Source organism: Desmodus rotundus, chromosome 7, assembly GCF_022682495.2.
Source record: "Desmodus rotundus isolate HL8 chromosome 7, HLdesRot8A.1, whole genome shotgun sequence".
In the NCBI taxonomy this organism is placed as follows: Eukaryota; Metazoa; Chordata; class Mammalia; order Chiroptera; family Phyllostomidae; genus Desmodus; species Desmodus rotundus.
The window spans coordinates 73,970,691-73,993,042 of NC_071393.1; the positions used below are offsets into that span (position 1 = coordinate 73,970,691).

Below are 22,352 nucleotides of genomic sequence, written 5' to 3' on the forward strand. Positions count from 1 at the left end.
CAAAGCCGGTCCTCGGAGAGCCAACAGCTTCCCAAATCACGGGCACGGCAGCTTGGCCCTTTGGCTCTCAGCTTAATGCTGACAGGACCAGGGGTGGTTTTCCCCAAGGATTTTCAGAACTCTGTCAAGAGCTTTAAATTACCCTCTTGAGTCAGACACATTGTTAATCCACAAAGAAATGCAAGCCAGGAAGTTCCCCTACAACTAGCCTACCTCCTAAGATGCTCCAGCTTGACAGGGACGGGGTAGTGGGGGTATGGGCAGGTCCTTTGCACACGTTCCCTCTAGTCTCTCGAGGCCGGTACAGCTGTTTTACACGTGGGAGAGCTGACAGCTCAGAGAAGTTACATAACTTGCCTAAGATCATTCAGCTGGTGGAGGCTGAAACTGGTCCGGATTCAAAGCCCATGTCTTTCCATCTCATGGGGCCTCTGCTGTGCTGCTTACTGCATCGTCAGAAGGCTCTTCTCCGCTCCAACAGGGGAAGGGAAGTCCCGACAAGCTGGGAGCCCCGGGGGCAACTCAGGAGAGCAACTGAGACACTAGGTAGGAGTCTCAAATTCCCTAATGAGTCCCCTTGCATTGTTACCACACCTTCAAACAGAGCAGCTTTGCTTTAAATGGTTTTATTAAAAACTGTACCAATTGATGAAGGGAAGACACACACACATACGTGAAGAAAAAGAGCCAAATACTCTGTACAGGTTAAAAAACAATGGGTCCTTATTCCCCTCCCTCTTTCCCTGTCGCTCTCCCACAGGCAGAGTGCCTACGACCCAGGGAAACTGATCCCAGCTGGACAAAATGCTACATTCTCACTGGGTCTTCCCTGGCAGCCCTGTGGATCCAGGGATGGGGCCCCACTGGGCAGTGGTCAGAGCGGGGAGAGAGGCACAGCCACCTGTGCAGAGAAAGGGGCCGTGTGAACCTGGGAGCCTGCACAGGCCCCGAGCACCTTCAGCTGTGCATCTCCGGTAGCGCTAGGCATTCCCTGCCATTCCCTCAGGGCTCTAAGTCCTCCCTAGATCCTAGGGGCCTGCCTGCCCACTGCCCAGTGTCCCCAGGAGGCTTCACAGGCTGGTGAGGTAATCCTTTCCTGGGACAATTCTGGCCTAGGTGGACTGCCACCAAGGGTCCCTGCCTACACACAGAGGGGTCCTAAGCTTCCTCCAGCCGGAGCTGCAGCACTGACTCACAGAAACCCTGAGAGCAGTGGCAATTTAAGTCTTCCTGCTTCTGCTGCTCTCTTCTCCTCACCCCCCTTCATCAAGTCTGCTCCCAAAGACAAGCTTTCGTGGGGCAGTGTACTCCTTGCTGACTAGGACGGTCATATGGCTCCCCAGCCTCCTTCCCAGAAGACTTTGGGCAGATGGAGGCCCTAGATGGACCATCCCAATCAACACCCTCCCTGCCATGCCCAGTCAGAAGCCACCCTTGGACAGGGCTTGGCCAATGGGGACAGTGAGACAAGACAGCTGGGCCCCTCAAACACTCTGAACATGCCTGCCACATAAGCTCTGGAAACAGACCTACACCCCTAGGGGGTTTGGGAGGTCACTGGGAGGTGATCTTTTTCTGCCTCAGATTGAGCAAGAGAAGGCCAAGGGGACAGCTCTCCAGCAGCCCAGACTTTGAAGCAGGCAAAGCCGGAGGCCAGGCCCAGTCCTCCACTGGCTGGGGAAGACAAAAACGTCTGGCCTCGGGGGTTCCCTCCCCAGCTCTGTCCACAGGCTTCCAGAAACCCCTGCTCAGGGGTTCTGAATTGGAAGGGCTGTTTTAACCCTGAATAGTAGGCTTCCCTTCCTCCAGGGCATTTCTACAGCAGGGAGGGAGGTTGGTTTCCAGTCCCTCTCCCACCCCCAACTGCCAGCAAACCACAAAAGCTCCACAAGTCTTCAGCTGGTTACAGGTCAGGACCCAGGTCAGACTCTCCCTCCCTCTAAATCTGATTCTCCACCCCCTCACTGGAGACAGCCAAGCCTCTGGGGGTGGGGGGTGAGAAGAGGGGGCCCGGCGGGAGGGACAAGTCTCCTGAGGCTGGACTTAAGGAATGTTCAGACCAACTCACCAGGCAGAGGGGGAAGGGGCCAGGGTCTAGATCACTAGGCCAATTAAAAACAGCCAGCCAGGAGGAACCTCTCCCTCCTGGGGCTATTCTGCTTCTGTGAGATAGCTCCTGGGTTTTCTGGGGGAGGGGAAAGGAGGGAGGCTTTAGGTTTGCCCCAGCTTGCTTAGGATACTTGAGTTAGTACTTGGCTTCACAGAAGAAGGAGATGGTGCAGTCAGACCATCCTCCGCCCGGCCCCAGGCTCAGCGTTCAGATGGGCTTGTCCAACTCTGGGCTCAGTTCTCAGCACAGGCCCTCCTGGGCCTGGCAGGGTCCCTGAAGTGGGTGGCTTTGCCTCAGCACCTAAGTATCGGCCATTTATTTGCTCTCTCACTCAGCTCAGGTGGAAAGTCTGCCAAGAGGGGTTAAAAATGGTTGGTAGGAAAAATCCTGGCTTTCTTATGTGTTCCAGTCAAGCATATACCAGCGGCCTGCCTGTCACAGCCTTGGTCCAGGAGAGGGGAAGACACCACACGTCCTCTGCACATCACAGACGGTCTGGACACGCACAGAGAAGGCTGGATTTCCCACGGTCAGCGCGTCCAGGGCCAGTCCTCATGCCGGTCCTCTGGGCTCCTTCTTGTAAGCAAGAACTCATCTTAGCAGACAAACCATGGTACACACCCTGAGAATATAGTTCTGGCCAAGAAAAGGTAATACCTCCAGAACACCTAAGTAGAATAAAACAAAGGCTTTTACAGTTCGAGGTCCTTCTCCTCAGGGCCACTGTGAGCCCATATGGCACCTTCATACAAATTAGGAAAGGTACCGGTTTTTCTGGGCAGACACAGCCCTATACAAGGGCAGACAACTTAGTGAGCAGAGCACAGGCCAGGTTTTAGCCTCTAGTATCTTCCTCTGCAGGTGCCCTTGTGCAGTGAACTTGCCTGACATCCAGAAGATCAACACTTCTTCCTTCAACAGCACTGAAGACCTCCTCTTCACAGAACTGGGGATGCTGGGACTCGTTCAGACTCGAGAGTTGGCTCTGGACTTCTCCAGTTTCCTTGGGTAGCTCGGAGTCTTCTCTGCCCAGGAAAACCAACTTTTCTTTGGGCCTGCTTCCCTGTTTAGCACCAATGATCTCTTTTCTTACATATGCAAAAATGATCAGTTAATTTCTACGTGTCTAGTTAGCAGGTCCTGTTAGCCAGATTCTGTTTTTTCAGATCCCCTATGTCTGCTATCAGAGCTGTCAGGCTCGCTGCTCTGAGCTCTCTCCATTTAGCACCACAGCAGGGAGAGAGGGGAAGTCCAGAGGCAGCTGCGATCCTGCTGAGTTCCGGAGCAGGTCCTTCTGGCCTGGCTGGAAACTGAAGGAAGACAGGCGATGTGGTACCCAGCTTTGATGGGTCTGCACTCTCCTGGTTGTCTGTTGCTCTAAAAGACACATTTCGGCTGACAAAGTCACTGTGCTGGCTTCTTCCTGTGTCATACTGGATGTGAAAAAGGAATGGGGATAAGGAGGAGGAGGTATGTAGTTTCCAAGGAAACCAAGGGCTCTGGGTTCCTCTAGGGCTGACTCTTCCAGGTGGGATGGCCACATTTCCCTGTCCCACTGCAGCCCTGCCCCTCCATGCCCTAGACTGCTGATACTGGGGGTGGATCGCAGGCTACTGCTAGGTCTTTGGAAAGAAGAGCTGACAAAGGCACAAGCTGCTGGTAACAGCACGCTGATTGGCTATCTGGCTCATCCATGGCTGACAGCCAGCCAGTTCCAGAAAGCCAGAGGTGGCAGTGGTTCTGTACCTCAGGACCAATCCTGGGGCCTCCAAGTGGGACCAAGTCAGATTTGAGGCCTGTGGAGAAGTTTGGTTCATTCTGTGGCATGTTTGAGGGGTCCTTGGAGAAACCCAGCCCTCCCTGAGGTCTGCTGGAGGTGACAGGGGCTGAGCAAGAATCCCTGAGCCCTTGGGGCGGGCACTGGCTGGGCCATGTGAGAACCCAGATACAGGTGGACTGGCCTAGTGAGGTCGCCGCGCTCAGCTGGAAAGCCCCTGGCTGAGGCCATGGTAGGTTAATGCGGTGTGATTGTTCGGATCTCAGCCCCATTAGTGGCGGAAGGCTGACAGGTTTGGTGGAACCAGGAGTGGAATCCAGTCTCCTGTTGCTTAACTGCGTTCCTGTGGGTGAACCACAGTCCAGTCGTCAGAGAGCATCACTGCCTGGCCATCTTCGACAGCTTCTGACTGAAGGGTCTATGTGTCAGAGCCCTTGGGAGGACCCGCATCGAAGACCCATTAGCCTCCACTTCAACAGTGTTTGACAAAGGCCCCTATTCCTGGTCAAGGCCCTGAACAGGGAAAAATGTCCCACTTGGGTATGTCTTATGTACACACAGAGATAAACTTTTAAAGATAAAAACAACAAAAAACAGCTTCACAAGACACAGCATCAGTCCTCGCCGATGTCCTTCAGTGGTGCCCCATTCGAAGAGGCAGCCCAGCCTCACCTGGGACCCGCCCCGTTCCTGTTCTCGTCTCCATTCAAGGCCAGGTTGTGCAGGAAGAGGAGGATCTGCCACCACATGCGATTTTGGTTCTGCTGGTGCTGAAAGGAAAACAATCAACATGACTCCTGAACGCAGCCTTAGAGGACTGCTCATCATTTCCAATGAAGGTGCGGACCAGCATGTCTGGGGGTGGCACTTTAACCCTATCGGTACAGCAAACTTGGCGGGGGGTACAGAGAAGTGGCAACCAGGGGGAGATAGATAGTTGAGTGCTCTGAAAACAATTGCAGCTTTAACATTAAAAAGACAAGCCCAAGCTCTTTATGCACTATGCACAAGAGGATTAAACTTTTTCCCCTGCTTGCAGGATTTTCCAGAGTTTAGCCAAGTGCTGCTTTTAATCAGATTGGCTTCTGAGCCCCTCAAACCTCAGCTGCACGAACAACAAACTTTCTTCAGAAAGGAGGAGAAGTGCCCTCCTCCCTCCCCCCACTCCATAGTAACACAGAGAACAAGGGGGAGAAGGGGGAGCCTCCATCTGCAAGTGATTTGACACTGTGAAGGTCAAAGGGTTAATCTTCAATTTAAACCACACTGCTGAGGCAGCAAAAATCTGATTTCATCCAGTGCAAACACGCACACAGACATACACACATACACACACACACACACTTGTGCGCCGCCCGCCCTCTCTCCCTTCCCAGCATCTCCGGCTCAGCACTGCCCTTTTTATAGCTGCTCTTGACAGTAAGCCATAAATAACCCCTCTTGGAGCTCTTTCCTACTGACTGGAGCCAATTAAACGTTAAGCAAGAACATACTTGAAAACAAAACAAAAACAAAGAATGCACACTACTCTCTGGAGGTTATCCCAGGTCCTACCGTCAGGCAGGGAAGCTGGGGGCAAAGGTCAGGGGTCAGAGACTCAGAGGGTTGTGGCTGGTGCCCCACCCACACAGGTACCGGTTCCCTCAGGCCAGAAGAGGCCAGGAGGGGACTGAGGGGTGCTGGAAGAAGCGGTCTTTGTTCTCTCTTTGTCTGCCAGGGCAGGAAGACTGGGCTGGGGCCCCCTCCACAGGGTTCTCAGTGGACAGGGGAATAAAAACCTAGTGTGCGGAGAGAAACCAGCACAGGGCTACTGCACGGGTCCAGGCAGCAAACACGTTTGTGTCAAGGGTCTGGGCAGGGTGGGGCTGGAGCCCTCTCTCGGGCTGTCTTTAATGACTGCCCTGGCCACCACCAGGAGATCCCCAGTCAGACAGGATGAGAACAGGGTAAGTCAGAGGCAGAACTGGAAAGTGAGTCCAGGTCTCCTGACATCCAGAGCTTCCCAAGTACCTCTGGTCCCCAACAAGCATGCAGGTTGCCGGGACCCCTTTCACTCTGCCTTAGGCCACAAAGAGGTTAAGAGGTGAGGCGCCAGCTCAGGCTGACCTCAGAGCCTGCCAACCCAGAAGGGAATGCCCCATGCCTGTGGCAATAGTATTCTTCTTTCCCCTTTGGAAGGGAGACTGGAAAACCCAGAAAGGTGGAGGCAGGGCTACTGCTGGGAGGGGCAGGGAAATGGGGCTGTGCCACAGTAGAGGCCTGGCCGAACAGGCTGGGGAGACTGTGGGCTTCCTCGTGTTTTGTAAACACAGATGAGTAAAAAGAGGAAACACACCCCGCTTAACAAAATCTGGTTACAGTAAAGCAGCGTGAAAATGGACTCATGGACTCGGCTGCAAACCTGAAGACTCAGGCCTGCAGCAGCTGGGCAGAGCACCCTCCTCCTCTCCTCCCCAGCTGCTGCCCAGCACAGGTGCAAAGGTCATGTGGTGGAACAGGAGGAGATTCCAGGAAAACGACTGGTCCCTGGAGAGGCCAGGAGGCTGGAATTCCCAGTCTCCTCAGGTGCGGGTTTGAGAAGGCCAAGGAACAATAACAGCCATGATCATAACAATAATAGTAACGTTGAGCGAGCAGGGCTGTTTTGAGTGTTTTACATCTTTCCCTCTCAGAGTGTGGTCCACGGACTAGCAGCTTCAGCATCGTCTGAGAGAGCTTATTAGAAACGCAGATCTACTGAATCAGAATGTGAACCTCTAACAAGACCTCCAGGTGACTCAGAGACAAATTATAGTATTAGAAGCAGTGCTCCATGTACCCTATACACGAAACTCCTTTGGTCTCCCAAAAACCCTGCGGGGGAGGTGTTACCTTATCACGCCCGTTTCACAGATGAGATCAGTGAAAGCGGTAACTTGCCACATGGCTGGTTAAGTGCCAGGGACTGGACTAAATCCAAACTATTTTTGACCCCAGAGCAATGTCCTACCCACTATGACTCCGAGGGCCACCACACACACCTTCACACCAAATCTGACACTCTACTGTCCCCTTCTCTGAATCACCTCAAAACAGCACAACATCCAGGGAAGGGAGATCACAATTCTATGATTTGGGGCTGGCCCAAACCCATCTCTGTATGCTTCAGTTTCTCCCCAGATTCCCCTAACAGAGGTTACCTGCTGCCTGGGTAACTTCCTGAGCCTTAGGGTCTCTGGGGATAAGGCAAGGCAGCACCCTCACTCCCATCACTGGGGGTGCTGGGGACCCAGAAACAGCTGTGAGCCAGACAGTGCCATCAGACAGGGAGGCTGAGGTTTCGCTGGGAAACACAGGCAGGCCCAGGCACAGGAGGGTGCGCACAGGGCCACCCTCCGGAAGGGTCTGAGTTCTGTGCAGCTGCCTGTGACAGATCTCGGGGCTCATGAATTGGCAGGGAAGGCTCTGGCTGTAGGCTGCGGTCTCTCACCAGCCTGTCTGAATCCTCACTCTCCTTGCAAGTGCAATGCAGGTTCCCCAACCTGACTGTGCCACAGAATCCACTGAGGTGCTGCTGTAAACACACAGTCTCCAGGTCTCACCCAGACCAGCTGGGTCAGAACCTCCAGGGAAGGGATCCAGGAGTTTGTATATTGAACAAGCTCCTGGGTGATATTTTTTTTAAAGCGGAAGTAACATTTATTGTATATTTTAGTCATAAAAGTAACACATTAACGGCAGGAAATTGGAAAATGCAAGAAGTTACAGAGGAGAAAAAAAAATAAAGTCATTCATGATCCTATACCCTAGAAGAAAACACATCTTGATGTGGTGTTTTCTTCACTCTCTTTCAACCTCTTCCCACCACAGCAATGACTTGGCCAAGTCAGGGGTAAACCCTGCCCAGGTGGTTCTACAGCAGCCAGGCCACAGACAGGCATTTGGAAACCACGGAGGTGCTTTCCAACCCTAAGGTTTGGTGATTCGGAGTGTGTCATCCACAATTATCTTCAGGATTAAAACTCAGAGCTCCAACAACTGAATCCGGCCAGCCGGGTGGAGGGTCTGGGTGGGCCTGGAGAACAGGCGGCCTTGTACAGAGTTAAGTTGGTGGCTGCAGCAGCTATGAGACCAGCAAGAGCGGGCCTGAGAAACCACCTACAGCCCCAGCAGCCCTTTTTCTGGGCATGAGCAGATGCCAGACATATTCCACTTAACCGTCTCCCGCCACAGGGCAGCTCCCACAAAGGCCCTTTTCTGAAAGGAAACCAAGCTGCCTCATATCAAGAGAATCAAAAAATACCTTGATTTTGAGGAGCAACAAAAAAATATAAAAAAAAAAAATTAAACAAAAGGCCCTGACTAGAAAGGAAAGAAAAAGGACTTGAGGAGAGGCCAGTGAGAAACAGTAAGAAGGAAGGAAATGAACATTCACCCAACAGGATGAGGTACACAAAGACACCAGAACACCAGAGAACATGGATCCTTCCAGAAGAGGGTGTGGAGAAGGGGAGGAGAAAGAGGGAACCAGGAAAGAGTGTGCTTGGCCTCTGACTCTCGGGACTTGGCACAGTACCCAGCGCACAATCTCAGATCAATGAGTGCAAACCCTGAAGCAAGGCCCAGCTCCCTCAGACTCTGCATGAGCACCCTCCAAGGAACGGGAACCTGCAGAGAGTGGGAGTTCCCAGATGCCCAGCCTGGGTGCCCTCAGGACTAGGCGGCTGGGCTACAGGGCCTGGGAAGCCGTGGGAACACGAGCTTACACCAGAAGCCAGGCAATTCGGGATCTAGAGGGTAGGACCATGGTGTGGAAATAAAGAACAGAGGTGAATGTCCAAAGGAAGGAGTTCAAATGTGGTGGGTAAAAATCTTCTCTTCAGTTAAGAGAGCACAACCAGGCATTAGAGGCCTAAGGTTTTTCTTTGACGCAGTCCCACTTTCTTGCTGTGGTCAGGGGACGCAGGCAGTCAGACAACAAGCGTTCCAGTCACCCCCACTGTGTGTGAGGCACTGTGACCAAATGGGCGTTTATTCTGAGTAACAGGGAACTTATAGGGACACACAGTAGGTACTCAACAAATACACACTGGACTGAATAGACAAAAGTTAGCCTTGCAAGATAACCTCCTTTTCTGAGGCCAGGAACAACTGATGTCTGGCCAGGTCTAAAGATGTACTTGATGTGATAATATCAGCCTCTTGCTTGGGGAGAGGCCCAACTAGTAAAAGGTCTTTAAAAAAAAAAAAAAAAAAAAAAAAAAAAAAAAAAAAAGCTAGCTGTCATGTCTGACATGGTTGGATTACACAAATCAAACTCTGTTTCATCCCACGTGGCCTCTGCCCTTAAGCACAAAGAGTGTTCCCTGCCCTCCCTAGATAAGAGTCTCCTTCTGCCTCTCCCCTTCAGATCCAATTCACACCCTGGGGCTGGGCAGGGGAGGGAGTGGGGGAGGGGGGCTGGGGGGGCGTGGCGCTTGTGTGTTACCGGTGTCCAGATGCTCCAGCAGGAGCTAATTCACCCCAAAGAACTAGAGAAAGGAACAAGACCATGCTGCGGTCCTGCTTTAAAAGAACCCTGCAAATTTACCAAACAGATAACAATTTATTATATCTCATCCTTAGAACAGAGTACTTACTTATCTTTCCGTTTGCTCCTCACAGAGATCTGGGACACAGAAGGGCAGGTATTATCAGTCACTGACAGGGAGGCAAAGGCTTAGAAAAGTTACCCCAAGCAAATTAGTTGAGATAGGGAGAGCTATGTTCTTTCACTAAAATATTACAGTGTGTTTATTCACATCATGGAAATGGTATTAACTTTTCAAAGTGAATCACAACTGAACTGCCTTCCCCAGTATGTTTAAAGACATTGTTTCCAGATCATTAAGTGTTTAGTAAGGATGCTGTGGACCAGAAAAAATAAACCTTTCAGGGGCAGAGCTACCTGCAGATCAAACAGAAATAAAGCTGAAACTGGTCTGAAATTACAACTTCAGATCATGTTCTGAAACCATAGTTGGTTTCTTTAAAAGGTAGGACTGTACATGCTCTGCTTTATGGGAAGACACACACTCTACCAAGTGACATTTCCCTACCTTTTCCCTTTCCACCATCCTACTCCACCCCCACGCTGACAGGGCCAAAGGAAAGAGGCTTGCTGTTGAGAAGCAGGAATGGAGATAGGGGAGACTTCAGGAAAATTCCACTTGAAAGAAGGTGGGAAGACACTTTTGTTCAATTCAGCAGGCTTTTATCAAGCACCCAACTGAGCTAAGGGTTATGAAGGATACAAAGATGAGCAATGTCAACTCTGTCCTCCATTATTTGACAATCTGAAGGGGAGACAAGCAAGAACACAGATTAAGTGTGGCGGGAGGCAGAGCAGGGCCAGGCCGGGAGGTAGGCATGCGTCACGTTCTCGCTGTCCGGCACGTGCTTGCGGAGGGGCAGGGATGGGTCAAGGAAGATCGTGGCCTTAGGATCAGTCAGATCTGTATGGCTTCCCGCTCAGCCACTTACGAGCGTAACCTGCGCATGTCATCTCACCTCTCTGAAGCTCACTTTCCTGTAAGATGGGAACTCGGGGGTCTGGGAGTAAAGGTGGCATGGCGATCAAATGACCAAAACCTATGTGACGCAGGGGCCTAGTGGCTGCACCGAACAAGCTCGCCTCTCCTGGCGAGCACAAGGGAAACCTGGGCCCACTTGGCCTTGCTGAGTTCTTCCCTCAACACACTCTGTTCAACGAGCCTGTCTAGGAGGGCTATCTTCTGAGCGGACTCATCAAGTCCTGGGGAAATCCCTGACTTTTCACTCTGAGATAGGCCTCAGCAGCCAGAGGCAACTGGGCTCAGAATTCCAGGCTGCCACGCTGAGCCAAAGATTCTGAACCCCATGGGGCAGCCCCTGGAGCCCAGTGGGCCTGCTCTCTTGGGTTAGAATGCTTCTGACCCAGGTACCCAAGGAACAAGGAACAGAATGGTAAAATAGAAATGGAAATACTACTCCTTGCCAGAGCTTTCTTAGCTCAGCCAGCAGTGCTAACAGGACATTGAAGCCACAGGCCACCACCACGGCAAAGGGCAGCCCGGGGCCAGCGGGTTTTCAGTCAAAGACCGGAGGACTTCCTCGAATGCAACTGGAGGCCACTGCCTTCAGCCACCGGGGGTTCGGTATGAGGCACAGGCTGTGGTGCCACCCAGGCCCCTAGAGCCCTGCTTTGCACTTCCATGGCCTGGAGGCAGGAACTGCTGAGACCCTTACCTAGCTTCCCCCTGGCATGGTTCTGTGCTTCTGTTTCCCTCATTCTGAGAACAGCCCCCTCCAACTATCAGGCAAACTCTTAAGAGCTCAAAAAGAACTGTAGTTAGCGCAAGTGCTCTGGTCACAGGCGAGGGAGAGCAGGGACTGAGAAGGGGGCAGGTGTGCGGTGGGTCTACGGGGCTGTGGGGAAGGAACCCCAAGGCTCTGACTCCTAACTTGGGGCCTTTGCAGCTGGCTGTTCTTGTCCCCACCTGGGACTGATTCCTTGGACGGGACAAGGCAAGCGGACCACAGAGGATGGCCGGACTCCGCTTCCTGCAACTACACAGGGGCTGTTCTCATTCTGGGGATGGAACATGCCCTCTTGGTTGCCAGATGTGGATCAAAAGGCAAACTACACTTTCTTCATTCTTCTTTGTTAGTGCCTTCCCCAAGCCCCTCCACTCACCGACCCCCACCTCCAAGAAAAAATAAAAGCCAATTGCCATCCCCAAGGTTTGCCTTGGTGAGGAGGGAGTAAACTGTCCCTAACTGCAAGACCCTTCTCCTAGAAGAGAGAGTAGTCAGGTGCAGTTGTGTGGGGAACTCAGCCGCTAGTCAGCCGCGCTGATGACTCAGAGGCTAAATATAGTGAGCGATATAAACAGAGCCAGCCGCAGAGCAAACACAGGGCCTCCAAGCCCCTGCACTGGCTCTCACGCACAGTGGCTTTCCACAGTCCTTCCCCACAGCCCCTCCCCCAGCCTCACACTTCCAGGCACTGTCCTAGGTGGACCTCCCACTCCTGGGAGGGAGGCTGGCTTGTTGGGGCCCTTCTCACTTTAAGGCAAATCTCTGGGGCTCCTGCCCAGGGCTGTCCCATCTAAAGCCCGAACAACCTCACTAGCCACAGTCTGAGCTCCAGAAAACCAGTGGATAACAAGGAGAGCATCTCAAAGGGTCAGGAAGCAGTCAGGGGCTCCCTGAACAAAGGGTTCAGGCTGCTGGCTGAGAAGCTGCTGGTCACTAAACCATGCCAAGGGCACCCTGGGTGCACCTGCTGAAAGAGCTCCCCAAGAAATACAAAGGCAGGTCCAAGTGAAATCCTAAAATCTTTTTCTTTCCCCACAGCATGAATAATTTTATGCTTTATTGTATTTCGAATCATCATGAAATAATTTAAGTAATTCTGGTCACTTTACATCCCGTTTTGGAATGGAGGAGCTGTAAGCAATCAGCATTTGTCTTTATACTTAGGAGCACGAGCAAAGTAGGGACAGCAGTAACACTTGGCTACAACTGTTGGAGAAACCCATTCAGGGCTGAACTGGTTCTTGGTTGTCAGCAGTTGCTACTTTTTAATCAGGACAAATAATCAGCAATGGAACATATTATCTTGAGAGTGGATCGCAGGGCTGACCAATCGGAGGCCAGAAACCTGGCTGGTAGCTCAGCTCCGGATCAGGATCTGGGGCAGAACAGTGGGCTGGAAAGGTCTAGAGGTGGAATGGCTGGTTATTTCACTCCTTAAACCCCCCTTTTCCAAACTGCCTAGATGCTTTCCTCAAACCAGGTAAATCATCTTTTGACACATTTCAAAAAGTGTTAAAACTGTCCATTCCTTAATAGTTAGTTATATGTCTTACAATTTCCAAAGGGCTTTCACATCTACTCTGCAAATAAGTATTAGAAACCAAGGCTCAGAGAAGGTAAATGATTTGCCTATGAACACAGTACTTGTAAGTGACAGACAGACATGGGATCTGAACCAGGATCTGCCTCTAAGTTCAGGACCCTTTCTTGATATTGCAACTAAAGATGGTTTCAACTGAGTGGCTGAAATTTTTCTCAGATTTCATTTTCCAGAAAGTTTAATTACTGTTCAGGGAATTTCCAAATCTGACCGCTCTGAATGGAGCCACTCCTTGTCCAACTGAAAAAGCCATTTCCAACACGAAAATCCCAACCCTCCTTTAGCTTTACTCAACCGTCTACAGTAGCTACTTTCTTTTGAGGGTTATTGGCTTCTTAACATTGTCCAAAAATACCCCTACAATTGTAAAGATGGTACCACTGGGACAGGAGACTTTCTCCAGGGGAAGGGACACACACTACTGTCCACTCTTAGGCCCATGCTGGAATGCAAGAAAGCTGGGACTAACTTCTTCTGACCAGACAGCCATGATCTCAGTGAGGAAGCAAACCTGCACCCCCTCTTCCCTGCAGGGGCTGGACGGAGGGCTCCCTTACAGAGTCTGAGTCAAGGTGGGTCAGTCAACAGACCACGAGAGGTCACCTGCTCCCAGAGGAGCAAAGAGAAGAGGGGACCCTTCAACTCCAGACCCAACCAAAGGAAGGTGGAGTGTGTGACTAGGTTTGGAAAGGCTTTTACTTCCACTCACTCTGCCCCTCCAACTCTCTGGTAGCTTTGGAGGCTCAAAGAGCCGAGAGCACGCACCTCACTGACACTGATCAGCGTCCGATCTCTTGCTGGCTGGTCCAGAGGAGCCACCCTGAACTGACCACTTGGGTAACCAGGCTCGACCTGCATGCTCTTTGGGAAATATGCGGGGAGAGCTATGGCCAGCATAAACTGATACCTTTTCAATCTGGGGTCACGCTGGTGCACTCAATTTGCCACCATGCCATCCCATAACACACTACCCATCATCACACCCTCTCCCTCGGCTCCAAATCTCCTAGAGAGAAGGTTTCCCCTGATACAGAACAGGAATGCCTGAGGTTCAAACCAGGGACAAAAGGTAGAACTCACACTCCCTACAGGACTCAGGGATCAATGGCCACTGTCTGGCTCTGGGACACCATCCAAGATAAAGGAGAAAGAAGATACGCAGGTCCCCCCGACTTCTGACTACCTCTTGGGTTGTCTTTTGTGGCTCCCCAAACTCAGCCTACAATGTTGGGGAATGACCACCACTCTCTGAGGAGAATGTACAAGGCCAAAGCCCACAGCTGAACGGCGTGGGCATGGATTTCTGCAGACACAGCAAGTAGAGGGGAGCTCAGGGATCAGTGTGACGGGTGAGGAGAGAAATGTGAGGGCTGATCAGGATTATAAAGAGACAAAAGGAAACAAGCATTAAAGAATACCTACTGTGTGCCTGGAATTTTCACAGGTATTATCTCACTTAAACTTCACAGTAAAATTCTGTGGTATTAGCTCAAATTTACAGAGGAGGAAATAGGCTTTGCAAGGTCAAGTGACCTCCCAATGGCTAGTAGGCATTAAAACTGGTGTTTAAACCTGAGATTTCTGACTTTATACTCAAACCCTAAAGACTTACTTCCAAACCACTTCCTTCCTAGGGCCTCGGTTTCCCTACCTGTAATGATAGGGAAAGAAGATAAAGGATAAGAATGTAGGAGTGCCAACAGTACTTTTTAGATATGAAATATTAGACTGTAGTTTATGTAATAACCAAGTTCAGAAAATGACTCATTTAAAACTAGCTGCTAAGAGGTCCTAGCCTAGGTGTGCTATTATCCTAGGCACACACACCCCCCCCCCGCCCCCCCCAGGGTGGGGGGCGAGCTCCTGGTGAAGGTCTGCAAACAGGGTTAGTGGGGAGGAGGGGATGTAAAGCAAGAGGATGCCACAGACAAAAAGCCTAGTTCTTTGTAATGGAAAATTTGGGAAAGCCAGCTCTGGGTTAGAAAGGCTTCCCTGGCCAGCCTGCTGATACTGCAAGATAGCAGTAGGTAGCCGGCAGGTAGATGAGGAGCACAGAGAACTCAGGAGCTGATATGGGGTGAGGCGCAAGCAGGGAAGACTCTTTTACAGTTAGTTCTCCTGCTCTACCTCTCCTCCTACCCAGCCCTACCTCAGCCCTCTGGCTGAGAGGACAGCATCCTGTCTAGGGCTGAACCATGCCCTCAGAGAGGCAGCCCTGGACTGGGGGAAATGATACCAAGCAGCAAAGAGCAGGGTCGGACCTTGGGATAAAGGTCGCCTCTCCTCTTGTTCAGGACTGTGTCAGGAAGAAAGGGCCCTGGGCTGTGGTCAAGTCCTATCCTCCAGCCTGCTCCCAAGCCTACGGGAGTTCACCAGTGGATGGGGGAATATTCTGGGAAATGCCTGTTGAGAGAGACAAGGTCTGTTGGAAATTTAAAAAGCTGCCTTCCAGACGGTCCTCTAGACAAGTCTAGGAGACCCACAGGCGCTGTGTCCTCCATCAGCTCCAGCACCAGGACTGGGAGCTGGAAGCTGGACTCAGCCACAGGCCTGGACAACCAGGGCAGAGTGAATGGGCAGGAAGAAGGCCAAGGGAAAGAAATCAAGAATCAGAGTGAGTCCACACATGGACTGAAAGGGAAACTCCAAGCCAAGTTTCCACAGAAAAATCAAAGGACAGACTAGAGACTGGGGTTTGGGGCCAGAAGAGGAGGCCAAGCTGCCTTATTATCTAAGCACAAGGCCACCCTCCCTTCCTGATCACCAAAGGGCTGGGAGAGCCTACCAGGGCCAGTTCTAGACCCACACATTTCCTTCAGAAGCCCTTGGCAGAAGGCACTAACCATATCTAACTCTTGATGGCCTCTTCTCAGGAGACCCAAAGTCAATTTCTCTTCCCCCTGGTGCTGGCAATGGTTTGGTCCCTGAGTCAAACCTACAACTACCAACGGCTCTCCCTCCCCCAATAACCTGAAGTGACCCATTGAAATTCAGGGTCTTGCCCAATTGTGGTGTTATTTATTTTCCTGATTTCTAGACACACACACACACACACACACACACACACACACACACACACTATCTTGCAGGCCAGGGACAATGTCCCAGGGGCAGGGAATGTGTTCGTTTCCAGGTGTCGTGCCTCTGCTTCAGCGGTGGCTGTACTAGCACAGATCAGCCTCGGGCTCCTCTCCCTGCCTTGGCAGCCTTCCAGAAAGTCAGCCCAGAGAGGAAGGGTTAAGTGCCTGGGGGGGCGCAGACAGGGTTGCAGAGCAGGGCAGCCTCCAGCCCGTGGCACGACTGCTCCTCCAGCACGAGCCTGCCAGCCGCCGCCTTTGTTGACGGACTCTGCCACATGCTCGACTGACACGGACTGCCCCGCCCTGGTGGGGCCGGTGCCAGGCTGCCGGCCGAGCGCCCGGCCAAGCGCCCGGCCTCGGGTCTGGAGAGGCTCTCTGAGGTACACTCTCCAGAGTCCCAGGCCGGAGTTCCCAGACAGAGACAATGAGGAGCAGCCTCCCCAGCTGGAAAGTGTCAGGTTACAACCGGTTCCTCCACTTTCCCCACTCAGGCCCATCCCTCAGCCTTGGTTACTCTGCAGTTCCCACTGCACCTCGGCCAGGCACCCCCAACTGCCCATTTTCACTGCAGCACCCTGAAAATCGTCCCCTTAGTAAGGGACAATCTCCCCACCCTGGCCTCAAGAAGACACAGTTTGTCAAGCAAGCCTGAAAAAAGCCAACCCATTTTCCAGGAAGGAGGGACGGTGGCATCTCCCCACAAACCACTCTCACAGAACCTGAGCTGAGAGTGGGCAGATAACAAACTGGGAGCTCAGAGACAGGGCAGGCATGCTCATCCAGTGGGGCCTACCCAGTCCTCAGGAATCACAACAGTCAAGGCCAAAACTCTGGGGCTATATCCTTGAAGTCTGGCAAGACAGAGTTGCAGAGGCAGGCCCCAGCCCCCCAGCCCCAGCAGACTGAAATCTCGCCACCCCCGGCCCCCCCAAGGCCCATGCCTACTTGCTGCATATGAAGCCGATGAAACTGGTCTGCAATACACTGAAGCTTTCTGGCAATCTGTATCTCTGCTCGATGTTGCCACTGTCCTTCGGGGGGCTGCTCCCCAAGGGGCAAGCCTGCTGGGAAACTGGCAGGGAGAGGGAGCCGGTAGCCAGCATTGCCTGCAAAGACAGAGGGCCCACATCTCAGCATTCTCCACAACTGCCCCTTCTTCCCCATGCCTAACACTCCTGGCAGAGGCCTGGGGCTGAGGCCTTATCAGGGCAGCCTGCCAAATCTGGACAACCTGCCCTGCTTGCCGCCTAAGTGTATAAACGTTGTTGATGCTGGGAGAACACAGGGGATGGTCCCAGCCTTCCCTTCAGTTCTCCATTTGCCGGCAGTGCCACTGCAAAGGTAGTGTGTGTGGGTGAACACGCCAACCTCCTGTCCTTCTTTACCAAGCTATGCTTGACCACAATTTATTATTCAGATAGCAGCAGGCTGAAGTTCTTCTCTGGAAAAGCACTGGAAGCAGCTCTCCAGAGGTCCTGGGTTGGGCAAAGCAAGGCACACAGAAACAGAAAACCAAAAGCGTCTTCACTTTTTAGTGTAGCAGAGGAAGACTGGTCTCAGGTCTTAAAAGTTCTGAACAACGGTACGAAAACTGGGGAGAGACAACTCCTCAAACCCCCAGAACGGCCTGGAGGCAGCCCCAGGCAAGACCTGGAGATCCATGTTCCACACTTACTAAGTGCTGGCAATCCAGCTGCCACTAGGGGCACCCGCCCGCCAGCCTCCTCCGCCAGCCTCCTCCCTCCTTTCCCTCGTCCCGCCAGAACTGCTGTGCCAGAGCTACCCTACTGGTGAGCTCCCTCTGGGAATAACTGCAGCGTCTCCCCAGGCTGTCCATCAGACCCAGCAAGAGAGCCTCTGAACCTGTCTTTCCCCTCCCTCCATAAGCTATTGTGCTAAAAGAAGAAAACAGTGTCTAAACTTGCCCTTTTGCCAGAAGAGGGCATATTGCTCACAAAACAAACCATTTAAGTCCACAAATGAAGGGGTCTTGTCCTACTGAGCCTTGGAAACAGCCCCTCTGCTGGCATGGAGCCTAGGCAGTCCCAACATCTTTTTCCAGTTCCCCTGCCAAGCACAGAAAGTCCCAAGAGACAACTGGGGGCCACCTTCTGCCTTCAGGAACCTTCTGTCCCAGAACCAGCTGGGTTGTTTCCCTTTGGTGTCAACAGCGAGTCATAGAACCCCCAACCTTCTCCAGGGAAACATTAGCTACTTTATGGAAGGTACATCACTACCAGGACACAAAGGGAGGACCACGCTCCGGGCCACAGGATGTAAAAACCGAGGCTCAGGTACCCTCTCTCCAATCCAACAAGCCACCATGGACCCAAGGATCCCTCCAGAAAGAGGCAAAAGAACAGAGGTAATGGCAGGGCAATCTGCCCGTCTTGGTGCCCAAGGAGCACAGGTAAGGAACAAGGACAAGCAGAAAGGCAGCAGGTGAGAGCTGAGGACATCAATAGCCCCTGCTGCTCACTTTGGGGAAGGAAATAGCAAAGGGCAGGTTTGGGGAGGGAAAGTCCCCTCTTTTCCCCACGTCTCTATGGGAGGAGCCCTGAGGCTACGAGCACTCACCATAAAAGAGTCGCTGGGGTTCCTCGGTCACCCCACAAGGCAGCATGACACCCTGGCTCGGGGAGGCTGGACTGAGGGTCTGAGTGGCCTTGTCTTCCTGGCTGGTGGGTCGAAGCCCAGGGCCACAGCAGTGGGTGAGGGGGAAGAGCTGCAGGCGGCTGAGGGGGCAGTCCAGCTGGCTCTGGGCAAACAGGTCAGCAGAGGGCAAGCTCCTGGGCTGGGTCCCCAGCTCATCCTCTGGCTGAAACACATCATCCTCCAGCTCCTCCACACACTGAGGTGGATCCATCTCCCCTGTTAGGGCGTAATAAGGCATCCAGGATGCTACCCCTTTCGGGCCAACCCTAAAGTGGGAGTCCCAGAGGGGAGTCCTACACTCCACTTCCTTCTTCCCTCTTCTCCCTCCTTATCTCGGGAAGTATGGACAGGTACTGATGGCTGATAACCCTGGTGATAACAGTACTACCAAGGGTGACACTCGTCCCCAAATGTGGACTGCCTCACTGTTCAGGGACTCTCCACACCTCTTTCCTGAGCCCAACCACAGCCAACCTCCCCTCAGCCTCTTCTTCTGACCCAGCTGGTCACAGTCATGAAGTTTGACTGCTACAGGTTCTGAGCAATAGCAGGGGTATGATCAGCTGCTACAAGCACTCAGAATACCTGGGGAAATGTCAACAAGACTAGGACTCTGTGAGTGGCTGTGGGAGGGCAGAAGGGTGCTGTGACTGGCTGTACACATAGAGCTCACAACACTCTCACTCACTCACTGCCCTGAGCAATAACCAACCACGGAGTCTGAGCTGAGCTCCAGGCTCAGCAATAAAAACAAAAGCCAGTCAGCAATCTTAGGGCAGCCAGGTTCCCTCCAAACCTGCTAAGCCCCGCCCAGCTGCCCATCTATTCTAGTCTCCACCCCCAGCTTGCTCAACACAACAAACAGGCTCCCTGGTGTGGTAAGAGTGTGGCGTCCTGGGAGAGAGAGGGAAGAAAAACCCAAATTAGTCACTGCAGCTGCCCTCCTAGCCCAGGAGAGCAGTCTGCCCACCACAGCTTGGCCTAGAGGGTAGGCCCAGCATCCAGCAAAGTGGTGGGCCTCCTGCAGCTCAGTCCACTCACTAGTTTCCATGACTTCAAATCTTTCCCCACAGCCTACCATTCCTGCCAGTGCTGAACCTGAGATTGGTACATCCTGCCTCACAGGAGGAAGTGAAATTTGGCCCTTTCTCTGTGACCTCACTCACTGCCTATACTACTCAGGTTGTTGATATGAGTTTCTTGGTAATAAAGAAGTTCCTCTGGCTTCACCTGATGACTCTTGGAAGTCTGACCTTGGAGCCACCTAGCATCTTGAGTTCCCAACCCAGCCCCCTACACACACACTAGGAACGCCACACAGCTTCTGGAGCTGCCAGAAGCAACCACCACCTGAATGGTTAAGGATACAGAGAAACAATGTTTGTCACTGCCAGATTCAATTAGAGATCCCCTGGGAATTCTGCCTCCCAGTCTCCTGCTTTGAAGAACAAGCCAAATGGTCTGTGGGTTGATAAAAGTACTTAAAGAAATCTCCATTAAATTCAGAAATCCTGGCTTTCCCAAGTGCAAGCTGTCTCTCTGAGATGCTTGCTTCAAGCCTCCCTCCATCCCATCCAGTTCTGAAGCTGTGGTCCTACCTCTGCCCTCTTCCCTGGAGAGTGAAGAGATGCCCACTTGGTGGCAAAACAGGCACCGGGTGTTCTTTGAATAGTTTTTCCCAAAGCGGAGGTGGGAGAACTCCAGCTTATCAGCACCAGGAAACAAAGTTTCCTGCTGAAAAGACCAAAGGCTGTCCTGCCAGTCACCTGGCAAGGGCTCCCCTCTTGCCCTTCAACCTTCTCTTGGCAAGCTGGCAATCCCAACCTAAGAAGGAGCCCTCCAAAGCCAATCACAAGCAGGACTCATTGTCTTGGTTCTTCCTTTGAAGCCCATTACCTTCCCCTCCCCCTCCCCCTCCCAGCAAAGCCCCAAAGTTCAACCTTTGCTTGGCCTGGATTGTGGGGGAGGTACAGCCAGCGTGTGTGGCTCTCCCAGCTGGGGGACCCTCCCCACTCTCTACAGAAACTGAAGGTGGAAGCCTCCGGAGAGGTGTTGGGCAAGGTCAAGTGTAAACTGGGATGCAGTGAAAAGACCCTCTTCTCCCCCTCCCCAGACCTGAAGAGGTGATGTCCAAACTGGTAGGAGGAGCACTTCCTAAGAGCTTTGCTGGGGAAGGCTTTATTCCTAGCAAGGGGAACTAAAGTCGCTGTAGCCAACCCAGCCGCTACGGGCCCTAACAGGGATGCTGAACTTAGACTCCTCCTCCTAAGAGAAGGCGGTAGACTGACACTCTGAACTTCGACAGGGTCTAAAATCTGGGAACGCTCACACACACACATACACACACACACACACACACTCACTCACTCACTCACTCACACAACACACAGCAGACCTGAGTGACTCCAGGAGAGAGTCTCAGCCTCCGAGTCGTGATGCCAGGGATCCGCGCCAGGGTCCAGCGTGATGAGCACTCGGGGGCTTGGCGCCCAGACTCAATTGGGAAGGAGGGAAAAGCCCAGCTGTTAAGGAGAGGGGCCTTCAGACTCCGCAAGGAGGCAGGACCCCCCAGAACTCTCTGCCCTACCCCAAAGTAAGATCCAGGGACCGGGAGGTTCTCTGGCGACCAGGTCAACTGAGCAGTGCGCCGTAGGTTCCTCTGCCCACCTGGACCCAACAACTTGGACTCTCAAATGCTGCAAACCCCAAGTCGCCTCGTGGAGCAGCGCACCTAGATGTGGATTCTGCACCCTGTGCCCGTAGCCCAGCGCCCCAGTCCTTCATGGTCACCCCCAGACACCCGCAGCCCAACCCTTCCCGGGCCCCCACGCGCAACGCGACTCCTCTCCCCACTTCCCCGAGGAGGTGCGATCCAACTCCGCCCGGCTCCCGGCCGCCCGGGGGCTCACCGGGCTGTTACGGTAGGCGGGAGGCGCAAGTAGGGGCGGCAGCGGCAGCGGGCGGGCGGGCACGGAAGGAGGCCACTCTGCACCTCGCGGTATTGTTTCCAAAATACGCCCGCTCTGGGCATCCCGCAAACAGCTGATGAGGCCCCGCCTCCAGCGCGTCACGCCTACGGCTGGCCAATGGTGAGTGGAGCCCCAAGTCCCGGGCTGGGCGGCTGCCAGGGACAGTCAAGAATGTACGAACCTTCCCTTGGAAATATTGCAAGGGGCCGAGCAAAATTCTGACCCGCGCCAGAAACGCAATTGGTGCGTAGTTGTCCTCGCAGATTCCGTTCCTTACGCAGGCTCAGGAAGCAGCGGAGGGTCCCTGAACCCTATTAGGATCGAGCGAGGGGGCGCCAAAGTAACTTGTCTTCTTTCTCGGGAACGGGCTGAATAGACTCGGCCTCCAGGCGGGGAGGGGCGGGGAGGCGGAGAGCTTGTAGACGCAGCCGGCGGCTTCTAGTGGGTTTCAGGTGCGGGTCCCTGTGGATCCCAGCCCGGTGGCAAAGCATCCTCCCACTTACTGAGCAAGTCAGGGGAAAACCCCAGCCCCAAATCTGTAGGGATCCTGACAACATGTGTCTAGTGCTCTTACTGAGAGACTTTAAGATTAAACACATCCAAAGGGATTCTCAGGTACTCTTCTTGACTGAGCGTGGACACTTACAAAATAAGCATCTGGCTGAGGAGGGGAGAAATAAAAAAAATGCAGGGACTACTTGGGTAATTGACACACATCCTGTTTATGGCGGCATCCAGAGGTGGTGCTGGTGCTGCCAGGACAGCAATGTGCCCTGCAGATGGTGTACTATCGGTAAGGGAGTCTGTGGACTAATCCACAAACATTTATTGAGCACCTCCATTG

General features: G+C 52.9%; 1 protein-coding gene across 6 annotated transcripts; it reads right to left on the reverse strand.

Annotated features, from left to right (window-relative positions):
- Positions 1–610: 610 nt before the first annotated feature.
- BMF (Bcl2 modifying factor) lies at positions 611–21,581 on the reverse strand. 6 transcript variants are annotated; one of them, XM_045201615.2, is made up of 6 exons: positions 21,449–21,467; positions 20,935–21,033; positions 18,462–18,755; positions 16,830–16,990; positions 4,560–4,657; positions 611–3,543 (listed from the first exon to the last, which is right to left on the reverse strand). In XM_045201615.2, the coding sequence occupies exons 3-6, from the start codon at positions 18,748–18,750 to the stop codon at positions 3,303–3,305; spliced, it is 789 nt and encodes a 262-aa protein (XP_045057550.1). In that variant the 5' UTR covers positions 18,751–18,755; positions 20,935–21,033; positions 21,449–21,467; the 3' UTR covers positions 611–3,302. The 6 variants fall into 6 exon arrangements, with proteins under 6 accessions (XP_045057550.1, XP_045057549.1, XP_045057548.1 ...); XM_045201614.3 differs by lacking the exon at positions 21,449–21,467 and adding an exon at positions 21,127–21,424; XM_045201613.3 differs by lacking the exon at positions 21,449–21,467 and having other exon boundaries at positions 20,935–21,062.
- Between the last annotated feature and the right edge of the window lie 771 nt (positions 21,582–22,352).

Coding starts and splice junctions, on each gene's coding strand:
- BMF (XM_053928400.1), bottom strand. CDS start 21,570: ATGCCCAGAGCGGGCGTATTTTGGAAACAATACCGCGAGGTGCAGAGT. Junction 16,991..18,461: donor ACCCCAGCGACTCTTTTATG/GTGAGTGCTCGT, acceptor CTGTCTTTGCAG/GCAATGCTGGCTACCGGCTC. Junction 4,658..16,829: donor ATCGGCTTCATATGCAGCAA/GTAGGCATGGGC, acceptor TTTTCCTTTCAG/CACCAGCAGAACCAAAATCG.